The sequence below is a fragment of the Sturnus vulgaris genome, chromosome 2 (genome assembly GCF_052056855.1).
Source record: "Sturnus vulgaris isolate bStuVul1 chromosome 2, bStuVul1.hap1, whole genome shotgun sequence".
Lineage (NCBI taxonomy): Eukaryota > Metazoa > Chordata > Aves > Passeriformes > Sturnidae > Sturnus > Sturnus vulgaris.
The window spans coordinates 12316775-12338854 of NC_142244.1; the positions used below are offsets into that span (position 1 = coordinate 12316775).

Sequence of the window (22080 nt, forward strand, 5' to 3'; positions counted from 1 at the left end):
CTTCATTAGCTAAAAGTCATCATGTGTTTGGAAATAGCAACACGCAGCACAACCCCAGCAAGGAAGCACTGTAGAAGAATTCATAATACATTTATGTGTTTTAACAGAGAGATCTGATGTCTTTAAATGACCACCATATCATATCATGAGACAGTACAGAACACTGTTTGTATCTGGTAGTTACCTTTCTCTGTTTTCCTCTTTTTGAAATTATTGTATTGGCTCTGAAACAAAATGGTTACTTTCATAAAATTAATGAAAGAGTTTCTGCTTGTGAGGTTTGAATATGTGAAGCCATGATTTTACAAATCTTGCATTAATGTCAGTTATACCTACATATTTCTGCTCTCCAGTTGTCCCTCCATCTATAGCAACTGAAAACTGAGGCTTTAGTATATTTTTTTACCTTTTTTATTTTTTAAACAACCTTTGTTGCTGATTTTTCAGTTTACACAGTGCTTATGCTGAGAAAAACTACTAAATGTAATATGTAATTTCTTTTTTTTTCTTTTTTTTTTCCCCCTCAGTGCACCAGCTATCTTCTGGTTTGTATTTATGGTATATCATTTATTTTTACTTTAATAGAAGAGAATATAATGGAGACGGTTTTCAGCATTAATTCTTATTATGCCAGTTACTTATTTTCAGAATTATTTATTTCCATCTTGCTGAGTGTTTGGGAGAAATGACTTAACATATCTGCTAGTGTGTGCAATAAAGATAAAATGAGAGATTGTTTACTCCTCTAAAAAGACATGTTATTTGTTTTCTTTTGAAACAACTGCAAACATGAGATGTAAATTAGTGTAGAAATAGTAATCTCCATCAGAAAAGTTAGATTTATCAAGGAGTATCAAAAGCAAAATTAAGAAATATGACCTGACTTATTGAATTAAACAACAATTTCCATTCCACATACTGATATCTCACTGCAAGTGCCCTGGATTTCTTTTTATAAATTTTCTTAAGTTAGGCATTATAGAATTGTCATTTGGACCACTGTATGAGGAACTGTAGAAGGTGCATAGAGGAGATTGTAAAGATTGACAAGACAGATCTATTTAAATAATCAGCAAAAGGAGCCAAAGAAGTCTGATCATCCATCTGCATCTGGGATCTGAGATCAGTTAATTGTCCAGACTCACCCAGGAAATCTATGGTAAAACAGATAACTGGTTTTCATTTTGTTCATTCCAGCATGGTACCATAGAAATGCTGCCCTATTACATACAAGAATTTCAGCTGTTGAAATTTCTAAATCTGGTTAATACTTCACTTCTTTTTTTCTTTTTCTTTAGATTATTTTTGTTCTAGTCTGTTATTCCTTATTAATGGCATAGAGATTGAAAGCTCACAAACCACTTTTCTCTTTTGTTCTCCCTACACTAACATGTCTAACGTGCTGCATCTGTATTTAAGTTTAATTGTGTCTTTAGCATGCTAATCAACTTTCACAAGTCAGAAAAATCCATATTGAGTGCATTGTGATATCTGTACATTAAAACAAGAGTATCTATTTTATAGAAGTAGAATTAATATTTGAAAGCCGTAGAAAAGAACAGTGATTGGCATTAAATTAATACTTCAAGACATCTTAAATGGTGGTGCATTAAACAGTTCCTTGAATGACTCAAGGCTTCCACGTTCTGTTTTTCCCATCCAACAGTCTGGACTGTGTAACCTGGCAAGCTTTTCTATCAACTCTTCTTCAGGACTTAAAATGAAAGCTAGCAAAATATCTTCTACCTTAATGTCACATGGTAAATAATGGACCCCAGACACTCTTAGTGTTAAGATTATTGAGAAGATGTAACTTCTGTCCCTAGATTTTGACTGTGTTGTCACTACATTTTTACTAGTTACTCTGAATTACCACATAGAATTTCTCTAAACTAGCACAGCAATTTATTTCAATAGAAAGTTAAGATAAATATGATTGGACTTTCATGATTAGTATGAATCTATGAACCACATACCTAACCATAATAATACCTACCATTACAGTACAGGCAAATTATATTCCTGAGGCACACTTTTGGCCAGAATTTTATTACTGGTCAAGTCCAGGGAAGTCCTCTGCTTGGGGATTCTATCATGTGCAAACCTATGGTAGCAATAAATTATGAAAATGAGAATAAGGCTTTGCAACTGAAAGGCCCCTGCCTAATTCCTGATTGTCCCTGGTGTTGAAAAAGTGATTGGAGGGATATTATATGACTTAGGGAGTCTGACTTCTAATATATATTAGTGGCAATTTTACCTTATTATTTTGAAACAGGAATTTACCTAGGGCTTTAACTGTTATTTTTTTTTTTTTACTGTCAATTCAGGTATCACTGTTTCTCAGTTCTGTAAACTGTATCAACATGAACACTTCTCCCAATTGATAAAAACAACAGGGAGTAAGCAGGAGCATAAAATTATTTTTAGAAAATGCATTTTTAATTACTGAGCTGCTTAATTATTGAGCACTACTGAAAATATCCTGTGAACCTCATCACTATGCAAATGTATTCAGTTTTGGAAACAATTAAATGATAATAAAGCATTCTTTTTTCTTTTACAACATATTACTGCAATGAAGCTGTTACCTCTCAGTGTGCATTTTAATGAGTTTTAAGTAACATTTTAATGAGCTCAACATTACCATAAACCCAAGGATTAGATAAAATTGAATTTACTGGGAAAAGGAAAGGGTTCATTAAGAGTTAATTATATAGTTTAAGAAGAAATATAACTCATTTTATGATGTCACTTCAACCATGAATTCAGCAGTAGATCTATACTTATTAATAGGCAGAGAAGTGCCATTATTATATTGACATAAAAACATGGGTTTGCACACTGCTGCTCAGGCTGCCAATGAAAGTTTCTGTATTGAAATCCCTGGGTCAACTTTGTTCTTATCCAGTTCATTATTACATCTGAGGAGAAAAAATAGCAAGCTTTGTATTGCTGGTTTGTAATTCCATCTACTATTTTTATAAACATCATGAACAGTGAAAGCAAAGTTTAATGGATTTACCATTGCCAGTAGGATCTGAAGACAAGTTCTGAATAAATGTCTTGGATTTATTATTTTAAAAAGGACTGATAGGGATTTGAATCCAAACTACCATTGCTCCTGACATGCCCACTGTAACAGTGATGAATATCTGCAGTCCAGGCTCCTGGATGCCCAGAAATCACAGGAAAATTCCCACATAACAGCTCTACACAGCCTGCATTTAAATTCAAATGTACATTCAGGTGTTGTTGAGATCCTACATGACGTGGATTTAAAGTGGTCAGTAATTTCAGCTATGCATTAAGTTTACTGCTTTGCCAAAGTTGGCATTTCTGTTTAACCATTTGATAAAGGAGGGAGGGTTGGATTGTAGCTCAGTACCCCCGGATATTTGATTAGAAAAGAACGAGAAAAATCGTAAAATCTTAAGCAAAGTATTAGTCGTGCTGATTTAGTATAGGCTCTTGTTCATAGGATAGCTCTGTGATCTGTTATTTAAAAATAAATGAATAATTTCATTTCACAGCCTTTTAGTGGAGTGAGGGAAGCCTCTGTGGGTGTTGAAAGATTTCATGAGTTTCAGTAAAATGGAGCTGATCTCCTAAACCCTGATCTTGAGGGGGAAAGAACATTCTAGCAGATGTCTCCTTAAGGAAGAAAAATCAGGAACTGTGGCCAGCAATTCGACCTACAGGAGTTCTGTGACTCCTGCTTGAGCCAGACCAAAATAAGTGTCCCGAGAGCAGCAGTTCTGGTCTCTGAGCTTCAAAATGTTAAGGTGAGCCTGCAGACCCTCACTGGAAGGAGGATTCCTTGCAACAGAAGTCAGGGTACTGGGGACATTTGAAAAGCCTCATTAGTACTTTGGATTGAATAAGTAAAAGGAAGAGCAAAGAAGAACCATTAATCAGGTAATAAATTCTGGATGTGAGAGAAAGAAAACAAAGTGCTGCTGGCTGTACTAGATTCCATTTGTTCAGCAGCAGAAGTGTTTCCATCTCCACTGAGTTGCTTCCAGCAGACCTGTCTGTTCTTAAGGAAGGAAGGAAGCCCCTGTGAACAGAATTAAGTTATGAAATCAGACATGTACCAATTATTGACTGAGCACTGTTTAGTGCCCCATGTCTTCTCCCCCAAAAGCTCACCTCTTTGTATGAATGTGAGCACAGCCAGGCATGTGGAATTCTTCAGAGAGAAACTGAAAATGTTCCACACCTACATCTGGAATTGTTCAGAAAAGGAGGAGCAGAGCTACAGAGGTCCTCCTCAAGGGAGAATTTAATTCAATTTGCCTTAATTGAAGCTGTGCAAGTGAACTACAGAATGTTTCCAGTTCTCCTGGTCTCAGAAAAATCCCACAGTGTGCACTGGTTATATGAGCTATTGCATTTTATATATTCCTTATTCCAAATTCCTTAGTCTAAATATGGGGAAACATACTGCACAGTTTAACAACACATTCTCCTTGCTGGAAAATCTGCTTTAAGTAGTACTATTCTCTCCTGGCCACTTATTCCCTCTGCTTGTAATAGCTTGTCATTCTCCCAGTTGTTTATGAATCTGGGCTGTGAACTGGGTCAGTAGAGTGATCTGGGTTAAAGATCCTCAGCAACAGGAGTTGCTGCCTTTTTTTTTTTCCTTTTTTTTTCTAATTGGCATGGAAGGAAATGTTTGTAGTACTTGACCTAAAATCTATCCCAGGTGAATACTGTAGTGGAGGCTAAAAATCCCTCTATCCAATTCTGTCGAGTCTAATAATCTACTCTGCCTATTTCAATATTGTGCTTTGTCTGTCATATGGTGCTTTAATATTTTATCTAGTTGGTATAGCCTCTTGCTTTCCAGTGCAATCAAAGAATGACAGTATGTATATAAATGTAGACAGATTAACTGGTTTGTGGAAACTACAGACACAGGTACTGTGTGTCTAGTTAAATTCTGTGCTAAGAATGACTTAAATGTGCTGAGAGGTTTCTGTTTAAACCTGTTTAACATTTAGTTATGGAATGTTGCCTGAGCTGGAGCAGAGTCTTTGTTACACTTGCAGTTGGAAGGGAGGTAAGAGGAAGAGGAAAGATTGTAAAATGGATTTTGTGTTCTAATATGGGATTAACAGAGGTCTTTCAGGCCCTTCAGAGGAATGTGAGCCCTTCTTAGGAAGGGCTGTTCCAGCTGTTGAGTGACTTAAAGGCTGTTTCACAGGCACATCTCAGATTGCTGCTTTTCTATCGTAGGGCACATAGTTGTGTTGTGCTCTGTCAGTTTTCTCTTATTTTGAAGGAGTCAGCAGATCTGTAGTTACCCTGATTTTCTCTTGTACTGAACTACCAGAGGAATATTCAGCAGCAAGGGTTTAGAAGGACATGTGGCATGTGGGGACTTTATTTTATTATTCTAGTTTCTTGTACTCATTTCTTTTCATTATATAAAACTTGTTTTACATGAAATAGCACTCCGGGACAGTGGTAGTAGTTAAAAAAAGAAAGAAAATTGTTTCACATTTACTGCAATCCCCAACATTATGCTAGTGTATTTTCAACAGTGAGTCTGGCTCTAACCCCTCGGCTGAAGGTCATTTGGAGTCTCAGGCACAGCACAGTGTGACTGGAGGCTGGAGCTGGACATCCAGTTTCTCGTCTCTCTCTGGGTGCTTAGCTCCCCTTTCAAAATTGTTGCTTCAGGCTATTATGGTTGGTCTTCGCTCCTGCTTCTTTAGCTTTTTCTTTTCCTTTCCTCTCGCATCATATAGTGAATGATAATGATGGCAATGTGGACTCTTATGTTCTCTTTTACTTTTGAAAATAAGTGGGAGAGTTATATTTTATATTATATAGAAGTAATTCTTTGTGCTATTCGAATAGATCAAAACTGCAAAAGGTTACTGGCAAATTACACTAGTTTCTTCTTTGTTTTGTATAACATCTCAAAATTGAGGCTTTCTTTTCATGTTTAGACCATAGAGAACTATTGTTTTATCTAGATGTTTGTGGATTACTTCCTAGTTGGTAATATGTTGACAGGATTCAAACTACTTCATCCTAACAGCACTTTAATATAGCAAAGTATCACATTGCTCCTTCTGCTTTTAGAACTCTGGAAACTTAAATTTATTCTGCAGAATGATACCATAACAAGTGGGAGATAAATTATTTTGCATTTGTCAAGATAATACAGAAAATATCTTCTCCAACCTTTTTTTTGTACATTGTTAAATTTGAAAGAATTTGAAATTCCTTTTTTGAAGGAGGAATCCAATGACAAAACTTGAAAAACGACCTTAACATTGGAAGAAGTTTTTATTGTTAAGAGATGACAGAATAGATGTTCTAAAGAACAATTTCTCTAGACCATGTATTCCTACTTCTTGAATTTATTGAATATTATCAAAATAATATTGAATTAAAATAATATGCAAACACAAGTGATAGAGGAATTTTAGGAGGTGGGGCTTTGTTGTAAATTCTTTTAGAGGGGGTGCCTGAATGTGCTGGACATGCCTCAGTAACAACCATGTGAGCAGATTTTATGCTTTCCCAGTTTCCATTCTGTATTTGCTGGGACAAATTCTATAAAAAGTGGAAACCATTGAGCCTTTCAGGAGGTTGATGACTGAAAGTCAGGTCCAGGAGGAGATGCTGCTGCTGAGCCCGTGTGCCGTGACATTCCTGTTTGTGGGACAGAGCACGTGAGGCCAGCCAGGCTTATGGAGCCTGTTGAAATGGCATCTGGCAAGCACCCCAAAATGGCCCATTGACATGGAGACAGTTTGCAGGATGGGAAGGCAGGTATTTGAGAAGCAGCAGGCAGCTCCCACTGGTTTTGTGTACCAGCTGTGAACATATCTCAGCTTCATGTCTGATGAAGTGTGGCTGCACAGTCCCCTCGTGATGGGGTTACAAAAGTTTATTGAGGAATACATGTCTTGCTATGTCTGTTCAAATATGTCATTTCCAGTCCTGACTTCTGAAGAGAGCAGCATCAAAAAAAAAAAAAAAAAATCCTGTTCACAAATAAAGAATAGATTAGTTTTAGCTTATAATTAACAGATAGAGACCATGGTTGGGCATGGAGAAATGGAGGATGGATGGAAGATGTTTCTTATGTTAGGCAATGGCCTATTTTGTTTGATGCTTTGCCTAATGTGTCTGAAGTATAGCAGTAATGTGGCAGTGCCCCCTGCCAAGACAGGAAAGCATCCCAGCTGTTGTGTATGTGTTGTGCATGTGTACACAAGAAGTTTATTAGAGGCTATTCACACTTCAGTGGAGCTCTGAGATTGCAGTCTGTATTATATTGGCTAAATGAAGCATGTAACATTCTATATTTCTCATACAAGAAATATTCATTCATTTGTATTCATTTTCATGATTCTCAGCTGCTCTTATTCCTTTGTTTTACCGAGGGCACATGTACATTTTAAGTGTTTTGGCTGGGCTTGAACTGGAAGCCCAGAGCGCTGATGGGTTTAAAGTGGTTGTAGGAGAATCAGCTTCAGTTGGGAAACACAAAAAATGCAATTGCTCAGTGTTATGTTAAACTCTAGGTAGCCTTCATTAGGATGAGCACAGTGCTGCAGGTGCCTGGCAGTGCAACTTCCATACTCAGAATAGCAAAACTGCATGTTAACAGACTGTAGTTTCTGAACCTCACTAATTAAATCTGCACTTTCTGGAGAATCTCTCTGCTGTACACACAGAGTCAAAAGGTACAGTGCAATTTCTTATGTGCTCTTCTCAACCACATGGTGAAAAACTCCCACCAGAATTTTGTTTGTATATCAGTTACATCTGAGGTTTTTTGGATGATGTTGCTTTTGAAATTTTTGAAATATGTTTATAATTCTTTTAAGTTTCTTTTTTCTTTGGTTGGTTGGCAACTAAAGGCAAACAGGCAAAGTCAAAACTATCCTTTTATAACAGTAAAAATTGTGGGGGATTTCCACTTTTCCTAAACACAGTCCTCTCTACTGCATTGTTGGGAGGGAGGCATAGTTGATAGGATTTGAAGAGTCTTCAGTGCTTTTAATGTAACTTGTCCCATATTCCTGCTGAAAAGAAGACATTTTGGCATAAAAGTGACAGAAAAAGTGTCAGTTCAATTTTCATGTGGTGTTTCCTATAAGCTATATTTGCTTCCATATCTGATATTCACATTAGTTGGTTAAAAAATAAGTAAGTAATTTATTCACTTAAGTAATTACTTACATTTATTTAATTATGTAATGCCCATGAATATGTAGACCATTAAAAGTGAAGATCATGTAAAAGCTATCTTCAGATCTGAGTTAAACTGCTAAATGTCTGATCCTTATTAAATTTGAAGACTTAGAGCAGACTATGCACTTTTTAAAAGTTTGTTGTCTATAATTATGGTATTGGTTCTTCTAGAAAGTCTCTGAACTTTAAGTAAGTAGTTGGGCTTTCAGTTTCAGTGAAATAAAACTCCTAGTAATGTGTCTCTTGTTCACATTAGCAATCTGTGCAGTGCATTCATCAAGACTGATTATGCTTTAAGAATAAGAAAAAAGAAATCTGCTCTGTATCCTAGAGAAAATTTTTCAACGTGTTACGTTGTATAGCTTTAGATTTCTGAAATTACTTAAATGTGGTCTTCAGGATATTTGCATTCATAAAGAATACTTGGTTATGCTTATTGCTTCCCTTTGCCTTTCTTTACTGTCAAAACACAGTGATGCTTTTGAAGATTTATAGCAGATGGGTAATGAGATTGCTGACTGTTAACTGCAGCATTCAGAATCTGCTGGTGGAAGGAGGTGGGAGTTTAAAAAAGAGAGAAGGTTATTGGGGATTCATTGCAAGGAAGACAGGTGATAGAACTTCGTTTTCAATCAGGAGGCTTAAACATAAATATGTTATGTTCTAAATTAGAAAATTCTCCGCTCTTCATGCTATTTGGGAGTCACATAAAATCTTTCAGAAGAAAAAATTACGGAGATGTCAGATTGCATTCAAGTGATCACAATGAATCACAAGAAAGGCAAGGAGATTATACAATTTTTCAGTAAGTACGTACAGGCTGTATTGCATATGCTTAATTCAACCCAAATAGCAGCCTTTAAAAAATCAGAAAGAAATCATAAACTAAAGCCTGCAGTAGCTATCACTTGTATACCTGTGTAATTGTGCAAAAGGGAAAATAGGTCGGCAGTGCCCTTAACTGGCCTAGAAAGATTTCAGTCTGACTCCTGGCGGTGAGTGCTGTAAATAAGAAAGGAAAAGGTCTGTTTTCTTTCCTGACCTTTGTACAGTCTGCTAGTTGGGGTACACCTCAGACTGCAATTTAGAGGAAAGACAAAAAGCCAGTTATCTCCCACTGCCTCCGTTTGGAATGTTTCCTTACTTGTCACTATCACTTCACCCACCTCAACACTAATTCTCTGTTCACCTGGTTTAATATATTCTTTCTTTAGAAACAGCACTTTTACATTTAGACATTAATGTTCATAATGATTTTTTGTATGTTTATATCTCTGCATATGAGCAGTTAAAAGTTTTAGAGGATGTGTCAGGGTTTTCTCCACATTTTTGTCTTCACTGATGCCTGAGAATAAAGGGCAAGCTACCTTGAGCTGTTAGGACTGGGTAAGTTGCTAAGTTCAGAAGCACATGAAATACTGAGTGAGAGAAAGGGATGAAGCCAAAAAAAATTGCTGAATTGGCAAGGAAGAAGATCCTCCTTTTGTTTCTTGATGCAGCTATCTCCATGCTGATCATTACTTCGATTTCTAGGTACCCTACTAATCAAACATTGCTGAAGCTATTAGACTCTTTAAAAATATCCTAACACCTCTGAAAATTATTCTCATGGACTTGGGGCTCCATTTTACTGAACATATTTGAGTCATGGTATATTAACTAACATTCTTGTCTGCTAGGTAGTATCAGGAGATAGGCAAAGGATGAGAAAAATAGGAGGAAAAAGTGCTCCTTATAATATTTTTTTAAAGGTAGCAGCATTTGCCTGGCTGCTTTTTCCTCTGCACGTGCAGAGGGAGCTCAAGAACTCCCTGAGAGTCTTGCCTAGGATTATTGCCAAGGTTGTGTGTTTTTGTTACTACTTTCCTTACAAATTGAGGCAGACACAGTTGCTGAAACAAAGAGGTCAGGCAGCAGCCTCTTCAAACAAAGCATATTCTTCTTCACAAGGGAAGTTGTCTGTGAGCCCTTGGGTTTTTTTTCTGTCACCCTGTTTCAGCAGGTAGTGCTGGCTTGCTCAGGGACCATTTCAGCAGTTCATACACATTAGTCAAGATCTAAAATACCTCCCTGCACCATATGCTACCTAAAGTATAATAATCCTTTAATCTGTCCGCTGCATGACATCTGGGCAGTTATTTGACTTAGTAACTTATGTCGATTGTTCACATCAGTATGTATCAGAGGAGGGAGGTGCCAAAGCGGTGGCAGAGAGAAAAGGATTTAGGAAAATGCCTGTGGGGAAGTACCTTGGATCAGGGGAGACCTACCTGTGGTGTGGCAGGTGACCAAACCACCACTGATGTGGCTGTGTAAAATCTTCATATGGGAATAATATTATCCTGAGATAAGCACAAAACAGAACAGGAGGGGGAAGATGAACTGCTCTGGGACCCAAGTTACAGAAATACATTAATATTTACTTGATATCTCTTTATACCCTCTAGTCAGCACAACAGATGTAGCTATGTTTTAAGACATTATAATTCATTGAAAAAGGCAACAGAGATGCTCTTTCCCTCCCTCCTGTCCCCGGTAATTTCAGATGTTCACCATGCACACAGAGGGGGAGGAGGTAGAGAGACAAGCGCTGGTGGGAGAAGAATGCAATTATCCCAAAGCCTCCTGACGGGCATCCACTTCTTCCTTCCAGCTTAGCTGCTCTGACCACAGGCTGGGGGCTCGTGGGACATGGACCAGATTGAAAAAGTGGAAGCAGACAGATGGTTATTTGTAATCATCATGTAAATGTAAATCCTATAAAAATGTTTTCTTTCTAAGGGTCTGAAAGCTGGAAAGAAGGATTAAGGCATGGATATCTAGCCTAGAATAATTTTGACCCCGCCACCTTCCCTCCTACCCTATAAACATCGTGGCTTTATCTCCACTTCCTTTAAACAAATTGCTGGAACCTCAGCCGAGGAAATTAATTCAGTTTCCATGTAATTCCCTGAGTTTATGAGCATCGGTTTGACCGAGGCCTGGATTTGGGCCTAAGCTGGCAGGTGCTGTTAGCAGCTGCCTAGGGAACGGGGGCTCCTTTTTTGCTCCTTTCCCTCTCATCCCTCTCTCTGGCAGGTGCCGGCTCCACGTGTTTATCCCGGTGCTGGATGTGCTCCCTATCCCTGGTTACACTCCTGGCTACCTGGAAATGGCCTTTGCTGCCTTAAAGCCTGCCGTGACTGCTCGCAGACTCTCTCTCGTTTGAGCCACAAAGAGGCCGATCAAACTTTAATTAACTTTTGTCCGCAGCGCCATTGTAGGCCGCGTGTGCGCTTTAGCTGCTCTTCGCAGCTCTCCAGTCCCTCGGTGCCTTTCCAGACAGGGAGGCTCGGCCATCTGGAAGCTTTTGCCCTTGGAAGGCTCTGCCTTTTTAAACGTGAGGGTGTCTGTGCTGCTGGGCTGGTAGGGGAGCAGCCCCTGGGGTAGGGCTGTGCTGCAGTCCCAGGGCTGGCATGAATGTAGGGGCCACCTTCCTTTGGCACCCCTTGTTTGGTCATAAAACCACAGAAGGGGTTGGCTTGGAAGGGACTTAAAGATCACCTCGCATCCCATGGGCAGGGACACCTTTCCTAGAGCAGGTTGCTCAGAGGTGCACCCAGACTGGCCTTGAACACTTCCAGGGATGGGGCATGCCACCCTTGCAGTAAAGAATATAAAGTAACGACCAAAAATATCAGGAAACAGCCATGCAAGCACCAAGAGAGCTGTGTAAAATTGGAACAAAGCAAAGCAAGAACACAGGGTGAGGAAGCTGGTGGTAGCATATTGCTGCTTCTGTTGAATTTTTAAAACATTAGTATTTGTGCCATGCCAAAAGGGCCCCGAGGATGGCTGGCTTCTCAAGTGAACAAAAGCCTTCTGCCTGTGCATGGAGAGGGTGGTCTGCTCAGGCACGCTAATAGTTACTCAGAAGTACCCAGCAATTGCAGATAATTGGCTGAGGAATATTCTGCAGCTCTCAATCATTTTTCTGTTTTCACAGATGATTGTACCATTAGATGTGGTGAGTGCACTAAGCTGTGCTGCAACTTTTCCATTTAGTGTGCTAATATGTGTGAACTCAACTTCCAGTTGATGGTGCTTCCTTCTGTGGCTTCCTGTGCTACTCCAGGAGGACAGCCAAACTCACCAGCTCATGCTCTGCCCTCCTCTTCCCTGCTCCCTCTCTCTTGGGGTGAGGATGTTCTGGGCTGATCAGATTAATGTCTGTGCTTTATTTCATTGTTGTTAGATTGTATTAAAATACTCAATCACAGGAATGGCAGCCTGTGCCCTTTGCTCTTTACCTTGTTTTTTTTTTTCCCTTCTTTTACCTGGCTTTTTCTTTTTTGTCTCCCTAAAGTTAGTGTTCCCCTTCTTCCTCTCCAAGTTATTTTCTCACTTTAATTTCTAGTTCGTGCATTTTTCTCTTATCTTTGCTTTTCTGTCACTGCTTTATTTTTTCCCTATTTCTTTTTTTCTCCAACCTTTTTTTTCCCCTCCAAAACACAGAATGCTTTAGATGGAAATGGTGAGATATGTCTATTCAAGATTCACATATGTGCTGAGGTACAGGGGAAGATTAAACAAAGCCTGTAGCATCAATTTTGTCTTCTATTCAAGCCAGTTTTGCAGTGAGACTTTAGGTAAAGGAATGTGATAAAATCAAATCACCTCTTAGCCTCATATTCTGAGGCTGATTGGAACCTTACACAGTTGCTGGGATGATTCAGAGAAAGTTAATGTAATTTGCTGTATATCACTCCAAGAAACTGTGTTTGTCAGGTTCATACAGCAGTGTGAAATGTTCAAGGAAAATGCTTTCCTTAATATTGCTGCCAGGAAGTTAGGAGTCAGGAATATAAAGCCATTATGTGGTGAGATCTGCTGATTTTCTGGGGATTTTCCACTAAAGGATTTGCACTGAAGTTCTGTAATTACAAGTACAATCAAGTCAATAAAAAATAATATTTATTTTGTGTGTAGTAATAAGAATAGCAGAAGTTATTTTTTATCTATTTGCCATTTATACAAATGTGGGCATAGCATTGCTTAGAAGTACTTTTTCATCATGGGGATCACAGAAACATATGAAGCTGCTTTCCGAAAAAAAAACCCATGATTTTGTAAGACTTTTTTTCTGGTTCTTTCCCTGACATTCCTATGATATTGACTTTCTTGGCTTTGCAAAGTGTTGTACTGCCAATAGTCAGCAGCCCATTATCTTCATCATACTAATTCTGTGCTCTGCATTGCATAAGTTATTTCTTCCACTTGATCTTGAAGCTGTATAAATTCCATTTCTGCCACTTTGATTATTGTGAATCAGAAGAATTGTATTATTCAGAAATATTTAGGGATTGAGTATTTTGTTGTCTGTTGGGTGTGTCACCTACAAAGACTACGGGTTCTTGCCAGAGCTGCATTTGTTGCCAGCTGCCTCCTGTCACTTTTATTTTATGCTTCAAGAGCGAGACTTAAATAGTCACTTCTTTTGTGTGTGTGTGTGTGTGTGTTAGAAAAGGAATTAACTTCCAATTAATTCCCTCCTTCCTCTGGGATCTACCTGTGTATCCCAAAATGGAGAACAATAAAAGTTACCTCCATGTCATTTGGAGTGCCAGATATATACAGCCCACTCACCTCAGACTATTCAGAGACCAATTCTTGTATGTATTAATCATATTTTTCTTCTGGCTTATTACAGAAGAGAAGAATATTCAGTTCCAAATGTTAAAATGGGGCATGTTTTATTAACATTGAAAGCAGTAAATTATCTCTGCTTGTGAAATGAGACTGAGCAATTTCTGCTGAACTCTTCCTGACTTGCCCCTTCACTAGGATACAGTGTTTTCTAATTTCTCAGAGGGCCCTGGTTCCATTAAGGGCGAGAACTGTTTTAAAGCTGTAATGAAAGCCATGCGTAGCTGAAATTCAAGGAGGGGCAATGCCCTAAATTCTATTTCAGTAGCTCATCTAGAGCTATTTTCAGTTTTATGTTTATAAAAATGTCAATTAACCTAGAGACTAGGACACACATACAAGAATAAGGATGAAGTGGATATCATTCTAACATACTGAAGCCAGCTAGTTGGACCTAATCCTTTACAGAAGCGTGATTTACATAAGAAGCCACCCTGTGTTGCCTAATTTAGTTCTCAAACAGCTGGGTGATTTAAATGCTCTTTCTTTTTGATGAGATAGGGCTGGTCAAGGTGGCAAAAATATTAGAACTAAAAATGCAGAAGGAAGAAATAAATATGTTGGAAGTACATTACTATCAGTTTTATTTCTCTGACACCCTTCAGAACTGATGATCATTTTAGCATATATGTGCCAGAAATACAATAATAACAGCGATAATGGCAATGTCCTTAGCCAAAGCGTAACTCTGCAATTCAGTATTAGTTCTGTCCCTTTTTTACTGAGCTTGTGCTGCAATTGGAGACCCACACAAGGCAGATATTCAACAGGTTGTTTTCTGTCATGAAAAGAACTCAACATCCAACCTGCAGTGCTTTTGTAATGATGGAAAGTGATCCTGTCAAGGTTAAGAGGAGTAATGGGTGCTACACATCTTTGTTACTTAAATACAGAGCAATGCCCAGTCTGCCTCCACTGGACAGAAGGGCATGTCTGTCCAGCTTCATTTTTGAGATCTTTTACAATCAATATAAGAAGCAAAGTGATCATCTAATAATGATTGAGACTTGTTTGTTTAATAGTATGTGTTTCTACGGTTTCCCCCCCCCCCCCCCCTTACAACATCATCACTTCTATTAATTTTTTTCCCCTCTTTCCTTCATTTGTCGCTTTAGTGCTACGGGATGACTTCCGCCAAAACCCTACAGATGTGGTGGTGGCAGCTGGAGAGCCTGCAATCCTGGAGTGCCAGCCCCCTCGAGGGCACCCCGAGCCCACCATCTACTGGAAGAAAGATAAAGTCAGGATTGACGACAGAGAGGAGCGGATCAGTGTGAGTACAGCTCAGGTGGCATTTTGTCTGTAGGCACATAGCCCACAGCAGAGTGCAGCAGAACTTACACAGCTTTATAGCCTTTCTCATGGATTTGATGTTATTCTTGGCAGTTTGCCTCTCTGAGCTGTTTATTGCTCCTAGTCTGGCTCTCCAGCTTGAGCTTTTTGGAGGGTTGGTTTGTAAATCCAGTGTAATGGAGGTCCACCATTAGAGCTGGAGATTCAGTCATAGAAGGTGTTCAGTTAGATGAAGGACTTAGTGGATGTCTTTGTCCAGTTTGGTTTTGCCTTTTCTAAGTTTGGAGAACTGAGAATATCAGAGAAGTGTTCAATCAAATCTGTGAGGTGTACAAATAATCCCTGTGAAAAAACTCAACATCTTAAAATGATATCAGTAATGTTATAGTTGTGGTAATTTGGATGTCTCTAAATGAAGGCTGAAGTCATGCTCTAAAGAATTACGATTCCTGAAAGGAATAAATATTGAGCAAATGAGTTAACACTGGTTGAATTCTGTGGCCATTCATTTCTTGTACTGAATGAAAAAGGATCCAGCGGAAATATTTAACTTACCAAGTGATTAGAGATAAATCATGGTCTGTGCAAGCAAATGGGATAAATTAAGGGGTTGAGAACATGTTTCTTTCCTAATTCTTTAAAATGTTTAGCTTTTCACCATTAATATTTCTCCAATAAAGTTCTATGTTATATGGAATGATTCAGTACTGACCTTATTCAACATGGAAGTACTATCAGGAAGCTTGTTAGTGGCTCTGGAAGCAATTAACTAAGGAATTATTCCAAGCCAAAGAATCTGAGCTGTTGCTATTTGTGGACGAGGCTGTCTGTGCTAGGGTCTACTCAAGAGTATAAGAGCAAAGAGTTGCAGAGAACTGGCTATCATTCCCTGGCTCTCAAGTTTCTTTGGTTAAATTCCCAGCTTATTCTGGAGCACCCCATTGTCTAACCTTTGACACTGTGACTTCTCAAGCCACACATTTTTACTTCATTTCTTTCAAATAGCCTGCTCTTTCACTCTGTAAGCACCCTTTCTAGCCAAGAAAATGTTGTGTCAGGTGAATTCCCAGTTTGGGCCAGATTCAGTCTGCTTGCCTTAACAAAAAGAGAAAATCCGTCTTTATTAGTGATCAAGGAGACTGTTCAGGCACCAGTAAAATAAAATTAACTAAACAAAACTAAGTCAAACTGCCTTTTTTTTTCAGAGAGATGTCAAGAGTGCTTTACATATCACCATGCAAGAAATAAAAGTACTCTGTGCTGCCAAGAGGCAGCAAGAAATGCAATCTTTGAAATGTAAAGAATCTAATGAAAGCCAAAGGAACAAAATCAAAAGCAGTTGAAATTAGTTTTAAATTTAAATTAGTCAGTGGGATGAAAATGTATTCTAGAACAGCTTAAAGATATTTAAATATTTAAGTATATAATTTTAAAACTATACATATATTTAAGAACAAAAGTTAAGAACTTGTCACCTGAGAAGGTAGCACTTTTTCTGATGTATTTCGTTTACCTGAAGTTAAAAATATGTTCCTTCTTTTGTAACAGATCCGTGGTGGGAAGCTGATGATCTCCAACACCAGAAAAAGTGATGCAGGAATGTACATCTGTGTGGGGACCAACATGGTGGGGGAGCGTGACAGTGACCCTGCAGAGCTGACTGTCTTTGGTAAACACTCCTGCTGTTACTGCTTTTTCCCTACAAATGCTGTAGGCTGAATTATTCTGGGTGGCTCATCAAAACACGAGATAAAGCAGGGTTAACAAAACACAGCAATACTGCTCAAGATGCATTTCACAGCTTCAGAAGGAGACCAGGTTTTAAAAGCTGCAGTTTATTATGGTGGAGCCATGGCTCAACATTTTCCTTCTAAGCATATAGTTTCAGTCTGATTGGAGGTCCACAGTGATGTGCATAAGCAGAGATGTTATTGCAGGACAATGCTCTCACTCACAGAATGGGCAAATGTAATCAAGCTACTTCTAATACAGTTGACAATGCCTGCTTGCCAGAGATTTAGACCAGGATTGCCTATTTAAATAATTCCATATTCCCAAGGGGTTGTAAAATCAAACCTTTGTAGGAAAGCACAAAAAAACTCACTTGATCAGTAAAACATCAATGGAGAGAATTCCAAAATAATTTTTTTGAATATATAGAGATAACTTTTGGCATTCATTTTTAAGAGGACCTGCAACACCTTTTCCTTCTGTAAGCCAGGACAGCATTTAGACTTTTGGTGCTGCTGAATGAATTAAAAATTAATAAGCTTCCTGTGTGAAAGAGCTTCTAGACTTGATGGGCAAAGCAAGAAGTTGGTTGTTAGGAGCACTTGTCCCTTGGTTAGGGTCCAGACCAAGAACAGAGTAATAACCCAACCTAGAGCTGGATTCATCCTGCTAACAACTGGATGAGAAGCAAAGCCACAAAATCATGCTGTGGCATATCCTACGGTCGTGGGTTTGTAGGAATTAGTCAAGAGATTCTGAGCAAACAAAGGAAGATTAATAAGGAAAAAAACCCTCACAGTTAAGGAAAATGTATTTATGCTGACAAAAGAGAGAGAAATAGTGTTAATCTTCCCTCCTGCTACACCTCTTTGATATGTTTTATGCAGTACTGAAATTGCAAACAAGACTCTTTGTAACTCCAGACTTTTAATAGAAATCCTCAGGTTCTTTGTGGAGCAGATGCTCCGGATTTTTTCACCTTCTGCCTAATATGGTGCACTGGAAAACCCAGTCATGCATATTGCTATCTCTGTGTTTGCAATTCAAAATTTGTTTTTCCACTTAAAAAGAATATATATATTCTGTGATTCACAAAAGACAGAGAAAGATTTTTACTAGACAAGATCCATGAATTTTTGAGCATATGCTGCTTTCCAGCTTTTCAAGGCTGAAAGGGTTTCCACTCCAACTGGTTTGTTGTGGATTCATTTTAAAGACAGAACTATTACACCTTGCAAAAAAACCCAAAAACCCAGAGAAAGGGTCTCTCTCAAATTATTATTACCTTTTCAGCCAATCTGTAAGAGTTGTAGTTTTATACAGATGCAAAAGAGACATGACATATCTCCTTCATCAGTTTAAGTACTGCTAATCTCTGGTAATACTCCCTGTGGATAGCAAGCAGATTGCAGTCCTAAACTACAAAGCCTTAAGAAATCCTTAAGAAAATAATTTGTTAAAAAGCATTGAACTGTAGGAATGAAAGATGAAATGTACATGTAATTTCATATCCTGCAGAGCTATGAAACATATTAGGTTTGTCTTGATATGTAAAATAATACATAGCCAATTACAATATTCTGATTTTTACAGGGTATAATCATAGCAATCAACTTGCAAAATACAATCTAAAACTATTTGGTGAATACCAAACAAAATCAGCAATAAATGAAATTAGATATTTTAATCTTTCTTAATTGTGTTAGACTACCTAAAGAAAATTGTATTTCAAATTCCCTACTGCGGTGTCTTCCTATCTACATTTCCCCTTCTATCTGGGTATTCACAGATACCTGCCCAACTTCCTTTTTGCTCTGCAAGAATAGCATGCAGGAAGCAGGTGCTCAGGTTGTGACCTGCTGTCTCACAAGATGGTTTTGCTGTCCTGTGCCCCTTTCCTGGCTGCCTCCTGGCCCTGAAGCTTTGTGTTGGTGCACTGAGCTCACTGTAACATCGTGTCCAGGGTAGTCCTGGTCCTCTCCATAAGGAGGACACTTGCCCATGCTTCCCAACAGTTATATTCCATTCCTGGGCTCCAGGCAGCAGCCCGTGTGTGGGCAGGGATGTGTACAGTGACTGGAGAGCCTTATCCATGGTGTTTCCAGGAAGCAATGTTTCTACTGGACAGTCCAATCACTCTAAGCACAAATCCAATAAATCCAGCAACTCTGGGAAACGTCAGATTGGCTCTGTGTGTTCAAACTGGCTTCACTGAACACAGGCAAAAACACCAGGATCGTATGTTGGGTCCACAGCCTTCCTCTAATGTGACTCACATGTCTGAGGAACATGAGAATACTACAAATGTTGATGAAAAATATACTAGGAATACTTACGTGCAATTCATGTGCCAAACTTTAACTGCTTTGAACATATTTGAAAATGGACTCCACAATAAAAATAAAGAGATCTTGAGTGGGAAATTTTAGAGAATTTTAATATGCAACTGGCAAACCTATAGCTAGTGCTGGTTCTGAAAAGGAATGTATATTAATTAGCTGATCAGTCATGTCTTCTTTCCCTTCCTAAATAACAATACTCCAAACAGTGTGAAGGGAGCCTTAGCAAACACATTATGTAGGAAAAGTTTCTTACTAGCTCTCGAACCTTTCCAGAAACCATCTACTTGTTACTTTTGGCTTTGCAAGTTTTTCTGTAATACCTGAAGTTAACTTCTGCATATGACTCGTGACAGATCTCTGGCTCCCTGTACAGTAAATTTAGCTTGAGGCATTGCCTCTGGAAAAACTTAGTCAGTGTGGTGGGAACTGGTGGCCCAAGGGGAGCAGCATGGAAGCCTAGCCTGAAAGATTACACTTTTCTTCAGTTTAAAAACAATAAAATAAAATAAAATGGGCCATGAGAACTTTGCAAAGCAGTAGGGGGAGAAAATAAAATTTTCCCATGTGCAGAATATGTCCACTAGGCTAATATCCATTGAATAACCTTTACTGAGAAATAGTTATGAATAATGCATAGAGAAACTTTCACTTTTTTTTCCCCAAGCTTATCCACATAGGAAACATTGTTTTCAGCATTTAGGCACTCTTAACAATATACTGGTAGTGTCAATGCAGTTTGCATTAGTTTGGTTCCCAAGTCACGATTCTTCTATTAGCAGAAAACTGGCAAGCTTTCACAGTAAAATACCATAAAAATCATATAAGCAGTGCTATCCAAAACTGTGTTTTGAATAGTGACGAAGATGCACTACATTTTGTTAGTCTTCTTCTTCAAGCATTACTTCTAATTTTTGCCTTTATGAGGCTCCAAGGTGTAATCTTGGAGTAAAGCAGAAAGACAGGGTCTGTCACAGTCTTAAGTTGCACTTTAAAGGAAGTTAATAACTTCAGTTGTAATGCTCACAAAAAGAGGCAGCATGGGACTTGATTATTGTGTGCACACTATTCGAAAGACCAATTTCCGAAGTGTAAGTGATACAAATTAGGCTGCATTGCTTGTGTTTGGGCTCATAGCCCTTGGCTGAACAGAATTAAAGCAAGATGCAAAACAGAAACTGTTTAATTCCAATTTGTAAGAAAGCTTTGTTTGTAAATACATAATATGGAGCCAGAAATTAAATTGAGAAGACATTACTCCATAAGATAACCTTTATCATTTTGTCATGCTGCTTCAATGTTCTAAGTTTTCAAGTTATTTTAACTGTTTCATGTTCTTTTATTTCCCTTTGCACTTAAAATGGCATGTTTGAAGAGAATGTACAAAGGTATATCTTGTATATTGATTCTAAAGCTCAGTGAAATCAATGAAAGCCTTAGTATGTCAGCTTCAAGAGGCTGGCATCAAGCAGTGGAAAAAGATATATTTAGAAGAGCCTCAAAAGAATATAAAGCATAAGTAAGAAGAGTACAAAAATATCATTAAAAGATATGTCAATTTGGACATATTAAAGATTGTTTGGATTAATCCTTGATTTTATCTTTGGTATCTGAAACCTTTTTTCAGCTAATAAGGTCCTGCGGGATGAAGAGGTATTTTTGTCTGATGCTTGAGGAAGTATTTTTGTTTGATGTTCTGTAGATATTGTCAGGCTGAAAGAGAAGCCCTAGTTTCAGAAAAAGCATACTATGATGACATGGCGTTAGAAGATAAAAAAAAATCCCCAAAATCCCTTTAATGAAGACATTGTGCCCCATTTTACTTTCTTGAGCTCTGCCTATGTGGACGGCCTTAACAGAGTCTTGACCCATTGTATCCTGAAAAGCTTTCCCAGTCGTGGAAAAATCTACCAAAACCAAGTATACATTCATAGGTCAAGACAGAGAAATCAGCACTGTGTGTTTTTTCCTTCAGATCAAATCTCCTCCTGGTTTTCTTCAAATCCCTGTATTTTCCACTTGCAGTTTACTTGTGGCACTTTGCAAAAAGCCAGTTTAGCTTTACAGTATTTGTTATTCACAGATACCAAGAAGTTGTTACAGAACAACAATACAGCTCTGAAAAAAATCACATTTGGTCCCCAAAGCCTGTATGTAATAGTCAGTAAAACCGATAATTAACATGATTGTAGATGTAGGTAAAAGGAGAAAACCACTAGCAACTGATAACATTCATTTTACTGCATTTGCCTCTTATTGGTGTTCCATGCCTTCCTTTACTGTGCAACTCATCACACTTTGGGTGCTGCTTAGGGTGTAGGAGTTTATGATGTCTATACAAGTGCTTATTTCTCAAATGAAAAAAAGTGCCTAAAAAGATGCAGTAGAAGAATGTCTATAAATATAAAACCACTGTCTTTTGCAATTCTATTTTTATTTATTTGGCCAACATAGGTAAATTTAGTGAGATTGTAATATCCTGTCTTCTTCCACATGCTCTTTTTTTGGCAGAGAGCTTTACTTCCTCCAGATCACGTTGCATTTAATGAAATATCTATGCTATTGATGGCATTCTGAAGGGAAACTTACTTCCAACCGTCTAATGCTTTCTTTTTTTCCCCTTTGAATCAGAATGCTAAAGTGCAAAAAGCATTTAAATGTAAGTATTTGCTATTAAATCCCTCCCCAAAGCCTTTTAATTTGTGTTTTAATACTCTTTTTAGAACACAAAAACATTTTAGAAAAGTTATGTCTTCTATCCAGCAAAGACAGAGAAAACAAGAACAATTCTAAATCAGATTGAGGCTCT

General features: G+C 38.2%; 1 protein-coding gene across 8 annotated transcripts in view; it reads left to right on the top strand.

Annotated features, from left to right (window-relative positions):
• Positions 1-22080, top strand: part of ROBO2 (roundabout guidance receptor 2) — an 859086-nt gene that overhangs the window by 694872 nt on the left and 142134 nt on the right. For all 8 annotated transcript variants that reach the window (XM_088157800.1, XM_088157805.1, XM_088157803.1 and 5 more), the window contains exons 3-4: positions 15024-15181; positions 16750-16870. In XM_088157800.1, coding sequence (XP_088013926.1) covers positions 15024-15181; positions 16750-16870 — 279 coding nt within the window. The remainder of the gene's footprint in view (positions 1-15023; positions 15182-16749; positions 16871-22080) is intronic.